Source organism: Ctenopharyngodon idella, chromosome 7 (assembly GCF_019924925.1).
Source record: "Ctenopharyngodon idella isolate HZGC_01 chromosome 7, HZGC01, whole genome shotgun sequence".
Lineage (NCBI taxonomy): Eukaryota > Metazoa > Chordata > Actinopteri > Cypriniformes > Xenocyprididae > Ctenopharyngodon > Ctenopharyngodon idella.
In genome coordinates this window covers 21,805,296-21,825,622 of record NC_067226.1, presented here as the reverse complement: position 1 = coordinate 21,825,622, position 20,327 = coordinate 21,805,296, and the positions used below count along the sequence as shown (strand labels likewise).

The 20,327-nt window shown below is 39.9% G+C and overlaps 1 protein-coding gene across 2 annotated transcripts in view; it reads left to right on the top strand.

Annotated features, from left to right (window-relative positions):
* Positions 1-20,327, top strand: part of adam19a (ADAM metallopeptidase domain 19a) — a 100,240-nt gene that overhangs the window by 61,258 nt on the left and 18,655 nt on the right. For both annotated transcript variants that reach the window (XM_051899395.1, XM_051899396.1), the window contains exons 6-13: positions 2,274-2,457; positions 5,059-5,124; positions 5,707-5,778; positions 5,943-6,109; positions 6,557-6,641; positions 13,817-13,959; positions 15,099-15,276; positions 17,293-17,382. In XM_051899395.1, coding sequence (XP_051755355.1) covers positions 2,274-2,457; positions 5,059-5,124; positions 5,707-5,778; positions 5,943-6,109; positions 6,557-6,641; positions 13,817-13,959; positions 15,099-15,276; positions 17,293-17,382 — 985 coding nt within the window. The remainder of the gene's footprint in view (positions 1-2,273; positions 2,458-5,058; positions 5,125-5,706; positions 5,779-5,942; positions 6,110-6,556; positions 6,642-13,816; positions 13,960-15,098; positions 15,277-17,292; positions 17,383-20,327) is intronic.

Below are 20,327 nucleotides of genomic sequence, written 5' to 3'. Positions count from 1 at the left end.
CTGCATGTTTTGTCAATGCGACTCTTGCGTTTTTTTTTTACGCTCAGCTCATTGGAGGTCATGTGCTGATGTGTGCCATAGTCTGCAGTTAATAGAGTCAACGGTCCATTTTAAAATTTGACAGTGATGTAATTGATTGTTTTATTTTTATTATTAAATATTTATTTTATTATTTATTATTCCATGAATATCATTACGTTTATGCCAAGGCAAATCAAATCACTGCCAAATTTGCCTACAGTTTTGGTGTCAGGAACCATTATAAAGCCATACCCTGAGTCATTTCTGCTTGTCATCTTGGGGAAAATGACGATCCTCATTTTGAAGATAATAGTTGGATGCCCTGGGGCGTAAACAAATGGTTTTGCGACTAAATGGGTTTGGACCAGTTGTGAACAATCTCAAGACAAAATACATTTCCAATAACCATAAATCTCTTTGTAAACAAGAATAAAACAAATTAATAATAAAGCAAATTAAAACAAATTCAACACTGGAATTACTAGGGAACAGTAGTTTATTTTATCTATTTACATTGAGTAAAACTTTTGAAACATCCTGTTTATATTAGCATACATTAGTACTTCTGCCAGTAATGCACTTCTGGTGATGAAAGCTGTTGTTTTATTGGTAAATACATTACCGTTCAAAATTTTGGGGGTGATGCAATTTTTTAAGTTTTTGAAAGAAGTCTCTTCTGCTCACCAAGGCTGTATTTAATGCAATATTAATGCAAATAACTGTTTTCTATTTTAATATATTATAAAATGTAATTTATTCCTGCGATGGCAAAACTGAATTTTAAGATTTTGCCTTTTTTTTTTTTTTACTGAATTGGTGCTCAAGTAAAATGTCTTATTATTATCAACGTGTTGTGAAAAATGTTGTGCAGAAATGAAATCTTTTGTAACATAAATGTTTTTACTGTTACATTTGATCACTTTAATACATCCTTGCTGAATAAAAGTATTAATTTCACTGACAGCTTCTTCACCAGATCCACCATCATGTGACAGTGATACTAATATTTGATTGCGTATAGTACTTTCTCTGCAGTAAATCGTCATTTCAAGGTTTGCTGATAATACTTGTGTATTCTATTTCTTCTATCACATCATTATTGTGTATCAGACATTACCTCCTTGAAGAATAAAGGTGATTTGCACTTACTGAGTCATCAGAGATTCAGTTATTGTTGCACAGAAAAAAAAAATACTACACTATACCTCGGGTCACTATACACTTTTACAAAAAATAAATTAGAAAGCAGCCATTCTTTTATCATTTTTTTCTTGTAATGTTGTTCATAATTAATAGATTGAGGAATACTAAGAAGGTTAATGTCTAACTTTAAAAAATGTATGAGAGGCAGGGTAGTGAATGATGTCTCTGGTCGATAAAGACCTGAGGTATGCATTTAAAAAAATCTTACTGACCCCAAACCTGTCCCAAATTCAGCCCCGAGTCTTGCAGAGACTGCTGAATAGTAGTCCACTGTGGAACCCACATCAGTGCAGACTTGACAAAAATGCATATTGAGGACACATAGTAGGCACTCAAGAACACAGAAAATTGAAATGACACTCTGTGAGTTTTATTTTTACATTTTTCAAGCATACCAATCTTTTCTTTAGAGGTAACTTTTTACAGAAATCAAATTTAGAGCAGTGCTGTAAAGGTGCTCTGGGAGACCTTAAATCCAGCAGAGTTTCAGCGGCCCCTCTGATTAGTTAGTTACTGCCGTTAACTGTACTGAGGCCAGAAGGAGGATCAAGAGTAATTAAAATTCCACTCTGTGTGTCTATATGTGTTTGTGAGAAGAGAGAGATCAAATGGTAATTAACTCATAGGTACTCATTGTTACTGGCATTCTTAAATGGTATTGATAAAGGCAAAATCTTACAGGGTTACAGGGTTAGTTCACCCAAAAATGAAAATTCTATCATCATTTACTCTCCCTCATCTTATTCCACTTTCTGTATTCTGTGGAATATAAAAGAAGATATTTAAAAAATGTCTCAGCATTTTTTGGTCCATATAATGAAAGTCATTGGGTTCCAGTGTTGTTTAAATATCTTCTATGTCCACAAAAGAAATAATGTCATACATGTTTGGAACCACATGAGGGTGAGTAAATGATGACTTTTGGTGTGAAATATCCATTTTAAAGCTGTTGTAATACAGAGGTCTCTTCTCCTTAATCTCTCATTGTTTTTGACACAACTTCAACAAGAGAACATTTAAACTGAAATTGCTCCAATTTCCTTCTGCAGAGGTCTGATTGTCTTGAACTCAAATGATACATACTACCTGGAGCCAATCAGAGGCCAGGAGATTCTCCACCACACCTTCTATCGCACTAAAGACCTGTCAATCAAAACCGGCACATGTGGACACAGCCATCAAACTGGACACCTGAGCTTGTTCAGTGATCATCTTAAACCTTTGCATCAAAGGGTCAGTCAGAAATGAAATCATTTTGATCTATGAGTGTCTTCCTTGTCATCATATTATATATGTAAATGTTGATATTCACAGAGTATATTTCATTAAAACAGATGTCATGCAAAAAGTCTATTTAATCAATCCTTTCCCCAGGTGACAAAAGTCTCATTTTGTAAAGCAGCTCTCACTAGCGTCTAAGCATTATGGTCATTAGGGAAATAATAACAGAGTTATTACCATCATTATTCAGAATGTAAAGTTTCTATTTATGATCTTATGAGTAGATTGTGACTAAAGTCAGAGACAATTTCTCTGTTCCCTCCATTCTATAATGACCAGATAACTATTAAATGAAGGCCACTCACAGGAGAGAACATTGTGATCTGACGCAAAGCTGTTGTGATGCATTGTGGGTCTGCAATTCCACCCATTTTCAGGTCATGCATTTGTTCCCAAAATGCGCTGTGGAAAAAAAAAAGAAGTGTTTTGGCTCATTACAGTACAGAAATAAAGCCATCTTAAGCCCAGGTTAAGTGTTCAGACTGATGAAGTGCATAATGTGGGCTTATTATAAAACTCTTGAGGTTCATTAGCAGGAGTTGGGAGCCCTCCTACTGCTATTGTTCTGCTTGCAATTGCTTTCTCATTAAAGCCGAGCAGTGAAGACTTCTAACTGGCCTGCTGTTTACAAATGAGAATTAGAGGGTCCATAAATTAATAAACAGTGTGGACTAATGTGCTTGCTCCTCAATGATGATGTATCCCTGGTACTATTGTATTACAAAGTTCCTGAACTTTGAGGTTAATGTATACTGTAGTACAGTCCATGTTTGGCTTTTAGTCTTTAAATGTCACAGATCCCATGTTTACAGCTTCATATTGACACATTTTTGCCTTGGAATCTGACTTCTAGAATAAATGACGATGGACCACTTGGTTTCTCCTTGGCTCTTTGTAGTTTGCAATGTTTCCTCCAAAATAAAAGCAATTTAATTGAGTCCATGACATTCCTTACATAATAAAAAACATTCAAAGTTACATCTACATACGGCATTTGTACATAAGGAGGACCGTATTATTATTATTAAATAGTTATTTTCTGTAATATTTTTGTCTGATATATAATTAAGGGGAGCTCAAAATGACTAAAGAAATCTGAACTTGAATTAAATTCCTTGCGTTTCCCATTAATAGGCATGCAAACGAGTTCCTGACGAGACTCATTTTGGCATGCAGTGCTTTGATTTGTATTGCTTGTGAACATTTATTAACTTAACGTTTTTATTTTCTTTTGGTTGCCAAGGAAGATGACTTATATGCCATTCTGTTCTTCCCCTTATTTTACTGTTTAATTCACATTTTATTTACTGCTTGGTTACTGTAGTGCTAGCTGTCACTTTGAGATGACTGAACACTTTTGTGATTACTATGCCAAAGCAGTCTTTTGAGTGAATTAGACCCATCAATTAAAATGCAAATAAAAATGAACGTGAAGAACAGCAGTGACGGCAAGCAGTGAAAAATAAGCACATTGCTACAATATTGTTGCATACAGTCTTTTGTGGGCACACATGGCAACTAGCATTTGAAGGGTTAGTTCACCCAAAAATGAAAATTCTGTCATTTATTACTCACCATCATGTCGTTCCAAACCTGTAAGTCCTTCATGCATCTTCGGAACACAAATTAAGATATTTTTGATAAAATCCGATGGCTCAGTGAGGCCTGCATTGCCAGCAAGATAATTAACACATTCAGATGCCCAGAATGCTACTAAAGACACATTTACAACAGTTCATGTGACTACAGTGGTTCAACCTTAATGTTATGAAGCAACGAGAATACTTTTTGTGCAGCAAAAAAAACCAAAATAACAATATCTAGTGATGGGCGATTTCAAAACACTGCTTCATGAAGCTACGAAGCTTTATGAATCTTTTGTTTCGAATCAGTGGTTCAGAGCGTGTATCAAACTGCCAAAGTCACGCCCACCAGTGGTGAACCATTGAAATTTCAAACACTTATGACATAACGAAGCCTCGTTTACTGAAATCACGTGACTTTGGCAGTTTGGCAGTGTTTTCACATCATCCATCACTAGATATTGTTGAATAAAGTCGTTATTTTGTTTTCTGCCACACAAAAAGTATTCTCGTCGCTTCATAACATTAAGGTTGAGCCACTGTAGTCACATGAACTGTTTTAAATATGTCTTAGCTTTCTGGGCATCTGAAAGTGTTAATTATCTTGCTGCCAATGCAGGCCTCACTGAGCCGTCAAATGTTATCAAAAATATCTTAATTTGTGTTCCGAGGATGAACGAAGGTCTTACGGGTGTGGAACGACATGAGGGTGAGTAATTTATGACAGAATTTTCATTTTTGGGTGAACTAACCCTTTAAATGAATACTTATTTTATAATAAATTGAATATATGTGATTTAATGCAATTGTCACTTCCTCACTTGTCAAATTGTTTCATACATTTATTGTATGCATTAAAAAAAACAAGCGGCAGAGACTAGAGAAACAAATCCATAAATCCTGTCCTCCAGCAATTAACATTTCTTTCTGCTTGTCGTTTGTTTGTTTCTGTATTTATCCTCATCCCTAGGTTAGACGAAATGCCTGGGGTACTACAAAGTACATGGAACTGTATATAGTAGCTGACAACACACTGGTAAGCTGATGATGCCTGTGTCACGCTCAGTACTGCTAATTAGACACTTCCACATAGCAAAGTTCACCACAGGAATTAAGGCTTCAGAGCTTCAAATAGGCCGAGTTATATAAACTCTGCTTTAGAAGCGGTGCTTTAAGCCTAGTGTTATTTTCTCATTCAAATGTGGTCACTGAGCAATTGTTGCTTAAATATAGAGTTTCGGAAGTGCCTTTTCGCTCTCTCGCACTCACTCGCTTTTCTTTCACTCCCTTTGCTGATATCTTACGTGTATAAGAAGTTATCAAGAAGTTATCAGTGAATTTAATAGTTACATTTTTAGTTCTTATTTTCATGAGGGGCATGCAGACAATCTTTCAATGTTACAATCTGTTGAGTTTTCTGATTGAGTTTTTTCATACATTTACATTGAATCTGTATAATATTCACCAAAAGCCAAAAGAGGCAGGAGGTTATGTAAGATTTCATTACAGCTGGATTTAGTTAATCAAATTTCTCTGTAACAGGTTTTTGCATTTTCTCATGCATTTGTATGTTCGTCTCGATCAATTTTCCTCCTGCCGTTTCTTCTTGTCTCTACAGTACAGAAAGCAAAACAAGGACCTTGACCAAACTAAACTGAGGATAATGGAAATTGCTAATTATGTAGATAAGGTATGTCAAGCCTGGTGCATTTCTTTGGTTCAACGGTTCTGTTGACTGTTTAGACTGCATATTTGTTTTCTGAATGCAAGATTCATAGATGTCTGTATTATAATTATATTTAACTGAATAAATCCCTTTACCGTGTCCCAAATTGTTTGTTTTGGTCTGATCAGTTCTACAGAGACTTGAACATTCGTGTACCTTTGATCGGCCTAGAGGTTTGGACAGAACATGACCAGTGCATCATCAATGAGGAACCAAATTCGACTCTTTGGTCCTTCCTTCAGTGGAGACAGAAACTCAAATCCCGCAAGAAACATGACAATGCCCAACTACTCACGTTAGTCACAATACACACCAACCTATGCACATATTTAAAACAAGACTGTCCTGTAACTTATTCTTAATTACGTTTTTAAAAACATATTTACTTATAAGTTTGCTTGATATTATTGTACATTATTAAAGGGATAGTTCACCCAAAAATGAAAATTCTGTTACGTTCCAAACCTGTATGACTTTCTTTCTTCTGTGGAACAAAAAAGATATGTATTATTACTATTATTATTATTTTAATTTACAATGGAAGTCATTGGTCAACAAGTGTTTGGTTGCCAACATTCTTCAAAATATCTACCTTTGTGTTCTGCTAAAGAAAGAAAGTAAATCATACATTTTTTCCTTTAAGGTTTTATGTGTGTGTGTGTGTGTTTGGCTAATGTTCAAAGAATGGCTCATACATTTTTATTGATATCATAGCTGAAATTATGTATTGTTTTCCCTGCAGTGGTGTGGTTTTCAAGGGCACCACCATTGGCATGGCTCCGCTGGAGGGCATGTGCAGTCATGAGAACTCAGGCGGCATCAACGTGGTAAGAAAGCGCGCATGCTTGCATCTGGAACAGGCTGTAAACAGTGTGTGTATAGATTGTGTTTTTGTGTATGGTTCATGCGGGGATCTGATAAAATGATCAATAGCTCCCACACACCTGATTAGCTTCTTATTGGCTCTATTACTTTGTGTGGCGGGAGAGAAGCACTTTGCAGAATACTAATGTGGGGTGAAGCGTTTCTTCAGGATATTACACACGGTCATTCTATATTACATCAATAGAGCCTGCTTAGTCCTACTGAGATCAATGAAGTACACGAAAACCTTTTCTTTTTCTGGTTGCATTTTACATTTTAAGAATCTGGAGCATTAAGGGCTGACCTACTATGTTCACACAACAGCATAGTTTCTATGATGATATTCTATAATATAGTTTCTATAAGTAACTATGTGATGATTTTTGACCACATGCAGTATCTGAGAGGATGAAAGCACTGCAAATGCCAAACAGTAAAAATGAAATGTCACATTGTCAAAAAAGCACATTACAAATATTGAAATGTAATGTCTTTATCTGTGGTTATCTGTCTCTGTGGTTACAGGCATTACTAGTGTTAGAGAAATGGATTGGCTTCATTTGCCTGTGTTATTAATTACTCTATTTTTTTATTTTTTATTTTTTATTTTTTTGTAAAATAAAATATCCAATAAAAAATTAGGATAAAAGCGGCAGCTGTGGATGCCAGAAATTCACTGTAAAAATATGGTCACTATGTTTTAGGTATTACGGGTGACATATTGGTGCCTGAATATTTTATTTACAACTTATTCACCTTATTTTGCAACACGAAAGTAAACAATTTCTGTGAATGTGCGAGACAGATTCATTGGCCTCTAAAGGTGTTGTGTTCATGTGTAACATTGTATTGTTGAAGTTATTTTGAAGTGTTGTGTAATAACGTAACGTGTGGGAGAGAATGGAAGTGAAAGAGTAAAGAAGATGGAGGAAGTTCGCTACTTCTGTCTTGTGTGTGTGTTTGCTTATTAACTCCTGATAGATACCACAAATTGGTGACAAGGATTAGGCATTCGCTATCGTTGGTCACAAAGATGGCAGTTGCTAACATGCCTTTCCCAAGTTTTTCCTGCCTTGCCCCGGTGAGCCTGCTATGCCTTGCAGCACATGGCTGTGGATTTTTGAAAATTACTTACTAGTTATTAAAGCAATGGGATGCTTGGCCAGACAAAAGACGGAGAGCTGTACTGCTTCACTGTCTCAGTACAGAGGGACAGCGGATTTTCTACTCATTGCTTAACACGGGTACGTTGTATAATGATGCAGAGGATGCATTGAAAGCCTACTATGTTAGCCAAAAGCTAACACCACACCTTCAAGCGGTCTTACAACAACTAGAAGCCGCTGGCTTGTAGCTTAATAAAGACAAGCGTCGCTTCTGGCAAACTAACCTGCTTTTCTTGGGTCGTACTGTTTCAGTGGAGGGTCTTCTTCCTGATGAATCACGTGTATTGGCAATTTAAAATGCTGCTGATTATCGATCACGTTTGGCCTTAACTGCTTCTCCTGCAGATAATGCTGTTGCTCCAGCTTCTGTTGATGATGCTGATGAGGAGTTTGTTGCTTTTCTATCTGCTGCCTGTAATTCTCTGTCTGCAGCTGATGTTGATGCTGCATGTGCTTCTTGTCCTGCTCTAACCAAACTTCATACAATGATTTCTAATGGTTGGCCTGCTTCACCCAAGGGCCTGGATGTAAAGTTGTTGCCGTACTATAAACTGTGACTGGAGCTGTCTTTTAAAGACAACTTTGTCTTCCGAGGCTCACGGCTGATTGCTCCTGCTTTTCTTCGATCTGTGCTAGTCTCAATAGTGCACGAAGAACATCAGGGAGAGGTGAGAACCAAACAACACCTTCATGATTTCTTTTGGTGGCCAGGGATGGATGCTCAGGTTCATGATGCTGTATGTTCCTGCCATGTGTGTCAGCTCAGTGACAAAAGTGTCACATCCTGCTCCTCTCTAGTTGGGGCCGCTGCCAGATGGACCATGGCAGAAAGTGGCTGTGGATTTAGTTGGGCCATTTGACACTGCTGCATCCGACTGCAGGTTTGCTATAACATCAAGTGACTTTTACAGGAAATGGCCAAAGGTCTCCTTTACTGTGGTTTAGTTTCTGTCATCAGTCTTCAGCCGCCATGGAAATACATTGAGTATAGTTGCAGATAATGGTGTTCAGTTTACATCTGCTGCTTTCTCTGCTTTTCTGGAAGTAAGGAATATTCGTCACCATTGTTCTTCTGTCTACTAATGATGCTAATGGTGCTGGCAGCTAATGGTGCTGTAGAGAGATTCAAACAAGTGCTCAAACACACTGTCCAAATGGGCATCCAGCATCATAAGCCACGCAAACCTGTGGTAACTTCTTGCAGGTGCACCGTGACACACCACATGCTACAACTGGTACTTCACCCTTTCAGCTCCTCTATGGCAGGCAAATGCACACAAGGCTGTCTATTTTGCCATCTGATCCTGTGCACCCACCAACTGCCAAATGACCCACAACTGTTCGCCAAAGGGTTACGCGGCTGCAACACAAAATAAAAAGTACGCTCCTTGTTTCCAGGAGGGGGGTAAAGTGAGGGTACGGAATCACTTGTATGCTCATAAGGGACACATAAAGTTTACTAATCCCCTCACGGTTGCCAAAAGATTTTGGGTGGGTACAACTCTGGCTGAGAACGCTGCTTACTACACACACACTCATACCGCTAGGCCTAAACATGATGTTTGGAAGCCTAGTTGGTTAAAGGACTATGTTACTTAAATCTGATGTATGGATGTGTCTGCATTGTTGATGCAACTCTGATGTATTATTGTTCTTTAAAAAAGGGGAAAATGCTGTGCTTATTAGTAACGTTGTATTGTTGACTAATATTTTGAAGTGTTGTGTAATGACGTAACGAGTGGGAGAGAACGGAAGTGAAAGAGTAAAGATGATGTAGGAAGTTTGCTACTCCTGTCTCATGTGTTTCTTTGCCTATTAACTCCTGACAGACACCAAAATAGGTAAATAGCTAGAAGAATAACAAAGTGCAGTAAACAGCAAAACTATTTGCACTACAAAACAAGTATGTTTATAATTAGGACAATACATTAATGATAAGAACACCTATTTGCAATTTCAAGCAGCATAATGAGCTGTTTTGTACAGCTGAAACTAAGTGAAAGCAGATGACACCAGAAGGAAGACACATTCAATTTACAAATGACAAGTTCTTACATATACTTATAACCATATATTTTATTAAGTTACATAATGTTTATATGCCAGTGCACTTGAAGTACCAGTATCTGCTTTGTACCTTAAAATGTACTGATACCACTGTAATAATAAAGGTGGTAAAATAAAAAGCCACATGATGAATCAGAGTTTTTTATAAGTCCATAAAACAAGGCCAGTAAAGTAACACACATGACACTAAAGTAATACAATGAACATTTACGAAATATAACAGAAAATGTAACACAAAACACTAAAATGTACATTGCTGGTTGGACTCAGTCACTATGTCAGGGCGTCTCATAGCAGAATGCCTCCAGTCTGTGCTGAACTGCCTGGTAATTGCCTCTGGATGTGGTCGAAACCAGACGGCTTCATCAGACGGCCACAATCACTGCTGCAGTTTAGGCCATGTCCATGCTAAGCAGGTTTTGTGGATGGTACATGCACTCATTGTAAGAACATGGCCATGGGAACTTTTCTAAGCAGAAAGTCATCTCGGTTGCTCCCCTAATTTCAGCTACTATGCTCAAGGCCTCGGCGGCAAGCGCTGAGGGTGATCTGAGGGTACCAATGGAAGCATTTCCAGCGGGTGAGCCCTTACGGACTTTCCATTCCTCAGCACGCTCGTGGATGAGTTAGGCAGCTGTGCTTGCCCGGGCTACCACAAACATTGGGCTTGAGTGGATTCCTCCTGACCCGAGTGTTCATGGTTAGATGATTTTCTGGGCTCGGAGCGCCGCACACAGCCACAATACGCTCCGGTTCCTTTCTTCCCAGAGGTGCTCGAAGAGATCACAAATTCAAGGAAGGTATCTTTTTAATGCCGCCTAGGTCCCACAACACCTCGTTTGCCCACTGCTAAGGTCCTTCCCCAGTGGAGTCGACCTGTTCTCCAAATAGCACTGAGAAACCAAAACAGGCTTCAAAGTTTTCCTCACAGGCATCAAAGTCGATGCATCTGGCTCTCGCGACGGCCGTACATCCACCACTGGCAGCATAAGTTTTGCGGAAGCGAGCCTATTGCTTCCTTGCACTTGCACCCGCAGTTGAGGAAATGCAGTCGTTATGAGGACACAAAAAAGAGCTTCCTCAACCGTCGCAGACCATACTATTGCAGACCTTTGGAGCAAGGTAGTCTCAACATGTCTCTTAATGTGTCTCAACGCATTACGACCACCGGATCAGGACGCAATGCTTCCTATGTGGCAACATCTGACCTCAAAGCACCCACCACAAGTATGTGGAAAAACTTATTCCTTGGTGCCTCTCAGGCACAGTTTGGACAACGACTATCTCAACCACTGGCTGATTATAGCTCACTCTTGAGATTCATTGTGTGTGCACAGGGACCTGGTGCTCAGACACCTCAGCCGATTGGGGCTTCAGGTCAACTGGGAAAAGAGCAAGCTCTCCCCAGTGCAGAGAATCTCTTTTCTCTGTGTGGAGTTCTCATGGCAGAATGCCCCCAGTCTGTGCTGAACTGCCAGGACCTATTCAGACAGAAAAATGCAGTCCCACTAAAACAATTTCAAAGGCTCCAGGGGCAAATGGCGCCCCTGTTGATGGTTACTCTATTCAGGTCGATGCATAGGAGACCTCGTAAGCACTGGTTTTAGACTTGAGTCCTGAGATGGGCTTGATGCAGCAGCACACATTGCACGTCTATCGCACTGATCTGTCGCTACTCGTTCAGGTTTGATAACCTGCAGGCATTCTCTGTCAGCGAAACGTGCCAGTCTTGAAAACTTTGGGCTACTTGGCCAAAGTCCCCACTACCTCTTTTAGGGACCAAGGGCAAGCGCTATCTCAGTTTGAGGCAGACCCAGCCTTGTCGTTGCTGTGTCCAGTACATACCCTGTGTGTTTACTTGGACTGCACAGAGAGCTTTAGGCACTCAAGCAGCTCTTTGTCTGTTTTGGGGGACAGCAGAAGGGGAAGGCTGTCTCCAAACAGAGGATGACCCACTGGACTGTGGATGCCATTGCCTTTCCATACCAGAATCAAGGCATGCCAGGCTCCTTAGCAATGTGAGCACACTCCACAAGAAGTGTTGCATCCTTCTGGGCTCTAGTAATCGGTGCCTTGCTAACAGATATCTTTAGAGCACCAGGCTGGGCTACACCCAGTACCTTCATGAGATTTTATCTCTGGGTTGAGCCAGTTTCATCCTGTGTGTTATTAGGTATGAACAGGTATTCCGCTTGCACAGCACCGTTCCCCTCTCTGAGGTTATAACATGCGCTTTTTTGTTCACATGAGTTCGGCGGAAGAATTTGATGCCAGGCCCAGTACTTGTGAAGTATGCCCTTTCAGATCAGCTGGTGTAGGGCTAGGTGCTCCAAATGTAGTGTTTCCCTTTTGGCAATCCCATGTGATTTTCTACAATACAGCTTCCCTGATGGTAAACCTGTCTTCCTGTTCTGCCGCCAATCCCTGTGTTTGTAGAGCTGCTCCCTTTTCAGGGAGGACTTACCTCAGATACTTCTTTCCATTTGTGGTACTTCCCGGTTGGCAAGTCTATGTGATGTATTCTCCATATGATAACCTCCCTTCAGGCAGGATGTGGCCTCTGCACAGAGAAAGGAGCATTTCCCCATTGCTAATTTCCGTCTGCACAGCTGTAAGAGACAGCTGATGCGACCTATTCCCACTTTAAGTACGGTCCTTACCACCCCCTCGTGGGGGACAGCGTTGCTTGTGTGGGGTGTTGGGAAGGTTACAACATTGCAAGTACACTTGTTACCTGGCATGCAGTAGCTCACTGATATCTGCACCCCCAAAACCTTGTAACCTTGGTTCAGATTGTTGTACCACTTTCCATAGAGACCTCTACTGTCAGTACATCGACACACTGTCGAAGTGACTGAGACTGAACGTCTTGGTTACTATTGTTCCCTCCATTCCCTGATGGAGAGAATGAGATATTGTGTCCCTCCTGCCACAATGCCAAAATACCTGCTGAAATGGCCGGGAAACTTTCGGCTCCTCAGCACAAACCTGAATGAGTAGATGCAAGCCACCTCCCTTTATACCTGTATGTCTGGGGAGTGGCTCCCAAATGCGAACCCCGGTGTCAGTACTCAACACATCAGGAAACAACCATCAGGGAACAGAGGTTACAATAGTAGTCCAGATGTTTTAAACCAATTAACAGTTTTTTCCAATAACATTTTTTTTTTTAATGTAGGGGGAAAAAAGAAGGGAAAAAAAAAAAAAAAAAACATTTTTACAGTGTGTGAATATAGACTCGCTGTTGAAATTCATGTGTGGTCTTGTCCATGACTAGGATTTGAGAAAGCATCCCTTATCTTAAACGGGCTCCTGAAATTTAGGATATAGAAAATCCATAAGGAGAAATCATTTGTAATACAACTGCATGTCAGATTTCACCATTTTTGTTATGGTGGAGATATTATCAGTGCTGTCTGTAAAAATCAACACTACATACCCTTTGCAGAGACATCTGTTTGTGCCTGCTTTTTCTAGAAATATGTATAAGTGTGTGTGCATTTATGTTTGTGTCACTGTATGGAGATAAAAGAAAGGCCATTGTGTTTGCCCTAGCCAAGGTACTTAAATTACCACCTGCAGGTAAAAAAACAACATTCTTTACAATTTATGGCATCATTGTAACATAACAAAGATGCCTTTGGAGATCAGAGATGTCCTCTGGGCTTCAACTGCCATTTACCTACTTTGGCACAGCAACGATAAAAGCCTGTGGGCTACAAATAGCCTTTATGTCCAATTTAAAGCATAAAATACAATTAATCTATCACCTGGCAGTGAGAATGGCAAATACTCTAATCCTCTATATTGAATTTTAGACATACTCTTAAAGCAGTGCTCGAACTGCTATTTCATTTATTGTGATGTTTGTTATGGCTGGTAGATGAAATGATCTTTTCTTCCAGGACCATTCTGAATTGCCCATTGGGGCAGCTGCCACCATGGCACATGAGATCGGCCATAACTTTGGCATGAGCCATGACCATGAGGGCTGTTGCGTGGAAGCTACTGCTGAGCAGGGTGGATGTGTAATGGCGGCAGCTACAGGGTAAAGACTGAAATTCTTCTACATTTGCATTACATTGATGCCTTTAGCAGATGCTTCCTTTTATAAATGACCTACAATGCAGAGCACAAATCACTGTACTGTAATTACAGAAAACATGCTAATTACACAAAGAACTCTGGAGCACTTGCAAATAATTTTTACTTCTAATCATGTCACTACTGAACTAATACATAGACAAGATACTATTGTACAAGTACATACGTAGTTGCTAATGATGAGTCTCTAAGGATGAGTCAAGCAATATTAGTCTCCACTTCAGGTTTCATGCCTACAGGCCATTCACTGACCGTCTGATGTACACTACCATTCATCTATGATGGCATTGCATGATAGTCTTAGGAGCAAATTTGTGATAAAGACTATATCAAAATTCTCTAGAAGATAGATGCATATCAAAGAGGCATGCTGAGATTCATTCTGAGAACACGGATTTAGAGACAGAAGGGGGGAGCAAGATGTTGTCAGCACACCAGTGGTGCCATGCAATTGGAGAAATGTTCTGAGAGATCTAGTATAAATGAAGAACAGCAGGGGGCCCAAGCACTGAGCCTTGTGGAACCCCAGTATTGAGGGTGCAGCAGTTTCCAGCTAACTGGGTAAGAGTTAAGTAAGACATAAACCAGAGAAGAGCCTGAAAGAACTTTTTCCTGGATAAAAAAACAGCTGCTAGCATGAGATCAAAAGTGGCTGACATAAGCACAACACTTATGGCAAGGATAGTAGTTTCAGTAGAATGAATTGGTTTGAAGCTTGATTGGGCTGAAGCGAGTTAAGCACAGGGCCCCCTGGTTCTTTTGACCCTGCAGTAGAGGAAAGGTAAGACAAAAGATAGGAGGAGATCACTAAGAGAGGAGGAAAGTTTTTGCTAGTCCAAGGCATAAAAAGTTGAAAAAGTACTTATCTCTCCACTTTAAATCAAAATCTTTCATTATAATCCTGTTACTTGATTCATTATAGACCCATACTGGTGAACTAAATCCACCTCAGTGTCTATGGCTGACTGTTGTTTAACTAATACTTTGTAATTTTTCCTGCTTATTTTCATTAGTGCAACTTTTGTTTTCAACCATTTGAATGCAGAAAAAATGATACATATCCTTGTCTAATATGGTCTGCAGGCACCCATTTCCAAAGGTTTTCAGTCGCTGTAGCAAAAAAGACTTGGACAACTACTTCCAGAAGGGTGGAGGAATGTGCCTGTTCAACATGCCCAACATGAAGGATCTGGTTGGGGGCAAGAAGTGTGGAAACGGCTTTGTAGAGGAAGGGGAGGAGTGTGACTGTGGAGAACCAGAGGTGATTTGTGCCTAAATGAATTATTGAATGGAATTACTTATTGATTTAGAGAATATTGAATCAGACCAATCATGAATTAGTCATTTTTCAGAGAACAGTATAGGGTATGAAATACATGTAATAAATCAAAATTTGATAGTTAATATGGGTTACCATTGATTATGTCTCATTTTTATGCATGTATTATTTATTCATGGAATGCTTGATATATTGACAAGCTTTGCCTAACCAGCAAAAAGTTTTATTTTACCAAATGGAAGGTTGACACTTAAATGTTATCAAAACTACAGTGAAAAAATTGTTCCATAACAAAGAGTGACCGATGAAAGCGTTGAAGTTTTTATGTTTGATCGCATGTCATTTGTAGTGTAACGGATAGACAAGGTAGACAGAGAATCCAAATGCACGCACAACTTTAACAGAGAAAAGACAACACTGATAATCCAAACCAGACACTGATAATCCAAACCAGAACACAATGGAGAGTCCACACAGGAAAACAGGAACATCCAGGAAACAAACATGATACAAGCATCCATTCAATGACAAGCAAAACACAAACTGAAAACACCGGCTTAAATACATAGAGAAATAAGGGATAATTAACTGCAGGTGTGTTCAATGACAGTAACTATGGGAACTAAAAACAACACAGAAAAAAGGAAACTAATCACAGGAATAAGCCTAGAAGCAATGGTAACTGAGAACACATTTCAACATAAGAGTCCTAACAAAACAAAACAAAACCAGGATTGACATGTAGAGAGGGTCACTGTGATTTTGATAATCTCTAAACTTGGCTCTCAAATCTGATTGGTTGATTGGAATGTTTTTCCCAGAAACAACAAAGATGTTGATCCAGGAACATGTTGTACTTGGTGAAATCGCGTTCATCATGTAGAGAGTGAGAGAAAGAAGAGAATCCCACCTTGTTGCAAAGCCGTGTTTGACAAGCTGTCAGTGCGCATATAATGGCTGGATGATTTGCCATCTGGTGTAGGTAGACTGAGGTAGCGTCTGTAACTCCTAGTCAACACATAAACACCTGGGCTACTGTTCTGGATTTTACCTGCTGCCAATACCACATTCATTGTAACAATATCTCAGAGATCACCCCACAGAAAAGCTAGTTTGAGGCATTAAACTGAGAGGTGTTATCATACACCTTTGTTCTAACCTTTTAATCCAAACCATAATCTGTCGGCCCTCTCTACTTCCATGAATACGCTAAAATAGATTTGACAGTGCAGTCCTGTCATGTATGCATGTCCTTTTTCATTATAGTCACTGAATCACACCATTTGTTTATTTCTAGTGTTATAATCATAGCTGTCAGTTGCACTTGATGCTCTGAAACTGTATCAAGCAGAATAGAGGTTGATGTGTGTGCTTATATGAGACCGAAAGAGACTGTGTGTGTGTCAGAGCGTATGTGTGTTGTGACCATTTCCTCCTCATTGAACACCCTAAAAACACCTCACACACACTTCCTCCCCGTCCTCTATTCATTTTCAGCTGTACAGTATAATTATTGGCCGTCAGACGCCTCCATGCTGTATATATCAGTGTCATACATGTCAAACATTTTTATATGCAGCTGACATCCTGTGCAATTTCTCTTCTCGATTTATTCCTTTACGCACTTTAATCGTAGCATGCATGCAGGCTCTGTGTGTGTGTGTGTATATATATATATATATATATATATCTCAGGACATATCAGGACACAAATTTGTATAATGACATGGGTATGACATAGGTATTACAAGGAGAGGGTGACTTATGGGGGAGGACATTACCCCATGTCCCCATTTTTCAAAAGGCTCATAAATCATACAGAATGAGTTTTTTTGAGAAAGTAAAAATGTGCACAGTTTTCTGTGATGGGTAGGTTTAGGGGTAGTGTAGGGGATTGAAAATACAGTTTGTACAGTATAAAAACCATTATGCCTATGGAATGTCCCCACAATTCACAAAAACAAATGTGTGTGTGTGTGTGTTTTCTATCTCCCACAGGAGTGCACCAATGATTGCTGCCACCCCAGCAATTGCACTTTGAAGGTGGATGCACAGTGTGCCCACGGGGTCTGCTGTGAGGACTGCAAGGTGCCTAACTATTTCTGTTTATTTATCTTTTTATTTATTGATTTATTTATTTCTCTCCCACTGCTTTCCTCTCTCACTCCATCTCTGGTCTGACTTTCACTTAATATGTTTTATACAAGTGGTCAAGGCTTAGCGGGTTAGCCTGGCCCTGTTAACACCTGCTGGTGGATGTCGTAACCACCACCTGGCCACAAAAAGCATCTTTCTCCATTGACACCATAGCAAATTAGCTGTATATTCTGAAGAAATTACATTTTGGGAAGCAATATATTTTTATTATATTATAATAGATATTTTACTAATGTCCTATTCAATTTTATATCAATACATTTATATTTATATTAATAAAAATGTATTATTTATTTATTTATTTATTTATTTAGTGACATTATGCAATACGGTTCTATCACTTAATATTAGTTAACTACAGTTAACAATGAAAAATACTTTTAAAACTTTTAATAAACTTAATGTTAATTTCAACATTTACTGAAACATTATTAGAAATCGAAAGTTGTATATGTTTTGATTTAATGGACCTGAGCTAACATGAACTAACATTGAACAGTTGTATTTTCAAATATTAATAATACCGACAATGAACTTGACATTGGCTCAACTTTGTGATGTCTGTCAGTCTATCGGTCCAACCCTAGTAGCCAAGGAGGCTCACAGAGAGCCTAACAACCTGGCGTACTACCTGCCTGAGCTCTAGGGACGAAGGTCTCGGCACTGTGTGCTATGCCTGTACTAATTGCATGCGGAGCTCAGGGGAGCCTAATGATACTCCATTTACAAGAAGTAACCAAGAAGACTCAAGAGAACCTAACAACTTGGACCTAGCTGACTAGAGGACAGAGGCCTCAGCACTACATCCCAGACCACCTAAGGGCACCAAGGGGGCTCATAGAGAGAGCTTGCAATTCAATGCCACCGCCTAACTTAGCTCTAAGAATGGAGGCCTCAGCAAGATGACTCTGAAACAAGAGGGGGCCTAACTAAATTCTACGGCTCAGGGCAGCTTCCAAGGAGGCTGAAAAGAGCCTAACAATTTGTAATTACTATTCAAGCGGAGCTCTGGATGAATGGAGGACTTCAATTCTTAGTTAGAGAGGGCCTAGCAGCGCTCAAAATACAGCAGTAGCTAAGGAGGCTCAAGGGAGCCTAACAACTCACTACTACCCAGTCAAACTCTGAGGACGGAGGCCTCAACTGAAGATCTCAAACCAGAGAAGGCCTGCCATGTCCCACACAAAGAATAGCTCCCAAGGAGGCGCGCAGAACGCCTAAGAACTTGATACTGCTGCCCCAAGCGGAGCTCTGAGGAGTGGAGGCCTCAGCCTAAACTCTCCAGCAAGAGGAAGCCTAACAACACTCCTCTGTAGATGCAATAGGCAACAACTTGGCAGTACTACCTGTTTGAGCTCCAGAGGCGGAGGCCTAAATATAGCGACTCTTAAAAGAGAGGAGGCCTAACAACGCTCAACACTCGGGACAGGTTCCAAGGAGGCTCACAGAGAGCCTACACTCGGAATGCTATCCCAACGGAGCTCATAGAAGGCAGAGGCCTCAGCTTCCAAACACAGACAGTGGCTAAGAGAGAGGCTTACAGAGAGCCTAAAGACTCACACTATTGCCTGATCGAACACTGAGGATGGAGGCTTCAGCATGACGACTCTCTAAAGTGAGAGGAGGCCTAACTATGTCAGACACCCAGGACAGCTTACTAAGGAGGCTCACAGAGTGCCTAACAACTTGAATATTGCTATCCAGGCAGAGCTCGGAGAAGCAGAGGCCTCTATAAAACAACTCTCTATAGGGAGAGGACACAATGCTGCATAGTAAAGGCAGTAATCTTTTATAATCACGGACTCACCTGTAGTGACGTCATAGGCTGTTGCCAGCCAATGTCAAGTTCATTGTCATGTTTAGACTCATGCTTCAGACATCGGTTATGGCGGAGGCATTCCCCATCCTCAAAGGGACGCAGTGCGAGTTCCCATTCGAAAGGGAACAAAAGAGCATGAGCTAAATCTCCATCTTCAGCCTTACATCTCCTGTAATATGGTATATCTTTTAACCCAAGTCTAAACAATCAGGAAGGAGTCCAGTAAAAACGGTGCATCTTAAACCGTATAATGTGTACTCTTGCATGACTAGATGCCATTTTGACATTCTTTAAAACTCTATGCCATGCCTTGTTGTCTAATGTTAGGTTCAGATCTCTTTCCCATATTTTCTTGAAAGCTAATAAAGCTCCATCTGTAAGATATTGAATCAACCAGGAGTAGTACACCGATGCTTCACGCCTCTTACCATATACCGAAATTACCACACAATGAGCGTATGCTTACTCAGGAAGCTGTGTACTAGAACCTACAATTTTTTTAAAGGTCGCTTAATATAACAACATGCTTATTCATATATTCTTTCCATAAAAAGGGGGGTTTTATTAATACACAATTTAGCGTTCAACCATATATTTAAACAAGGATTTAAGTAAGGGTCAAAGCTACGCAGATGGGAAATCTTTAACCATACTTCATGCAAGTGAGAAATAATAGGATGTTTTTTCATCTAGCCAACCAGTTTAATGGAGCTTGCTCAGGAGGAAGTGACCAATGAGCCAGGTGTCTAAGGTTGAAAACACATTCATGTGGTCGAATGTGTTCAACCAACCACAAAAGACCGCCTACTCTCCACCTACGGACTTAATGCATAAACATTATGGGAAACGCGCTAGCCAGACGGGAATTATACTTTGTCGGCTGAAGATCGAAGTTTGGTTTGAAGATGAAAAATGCACCAAGCACAATGTTCTCTCACCATTCCTGATTTCTAACACACACTCACCACATTCGGCATGGTCTTGGGGCTATCAGAGCAGAAACGAAAGCTGCTGCTCTCTGTGTGTTTTTCCGTCGTATCCGTGCACGTTCATATGT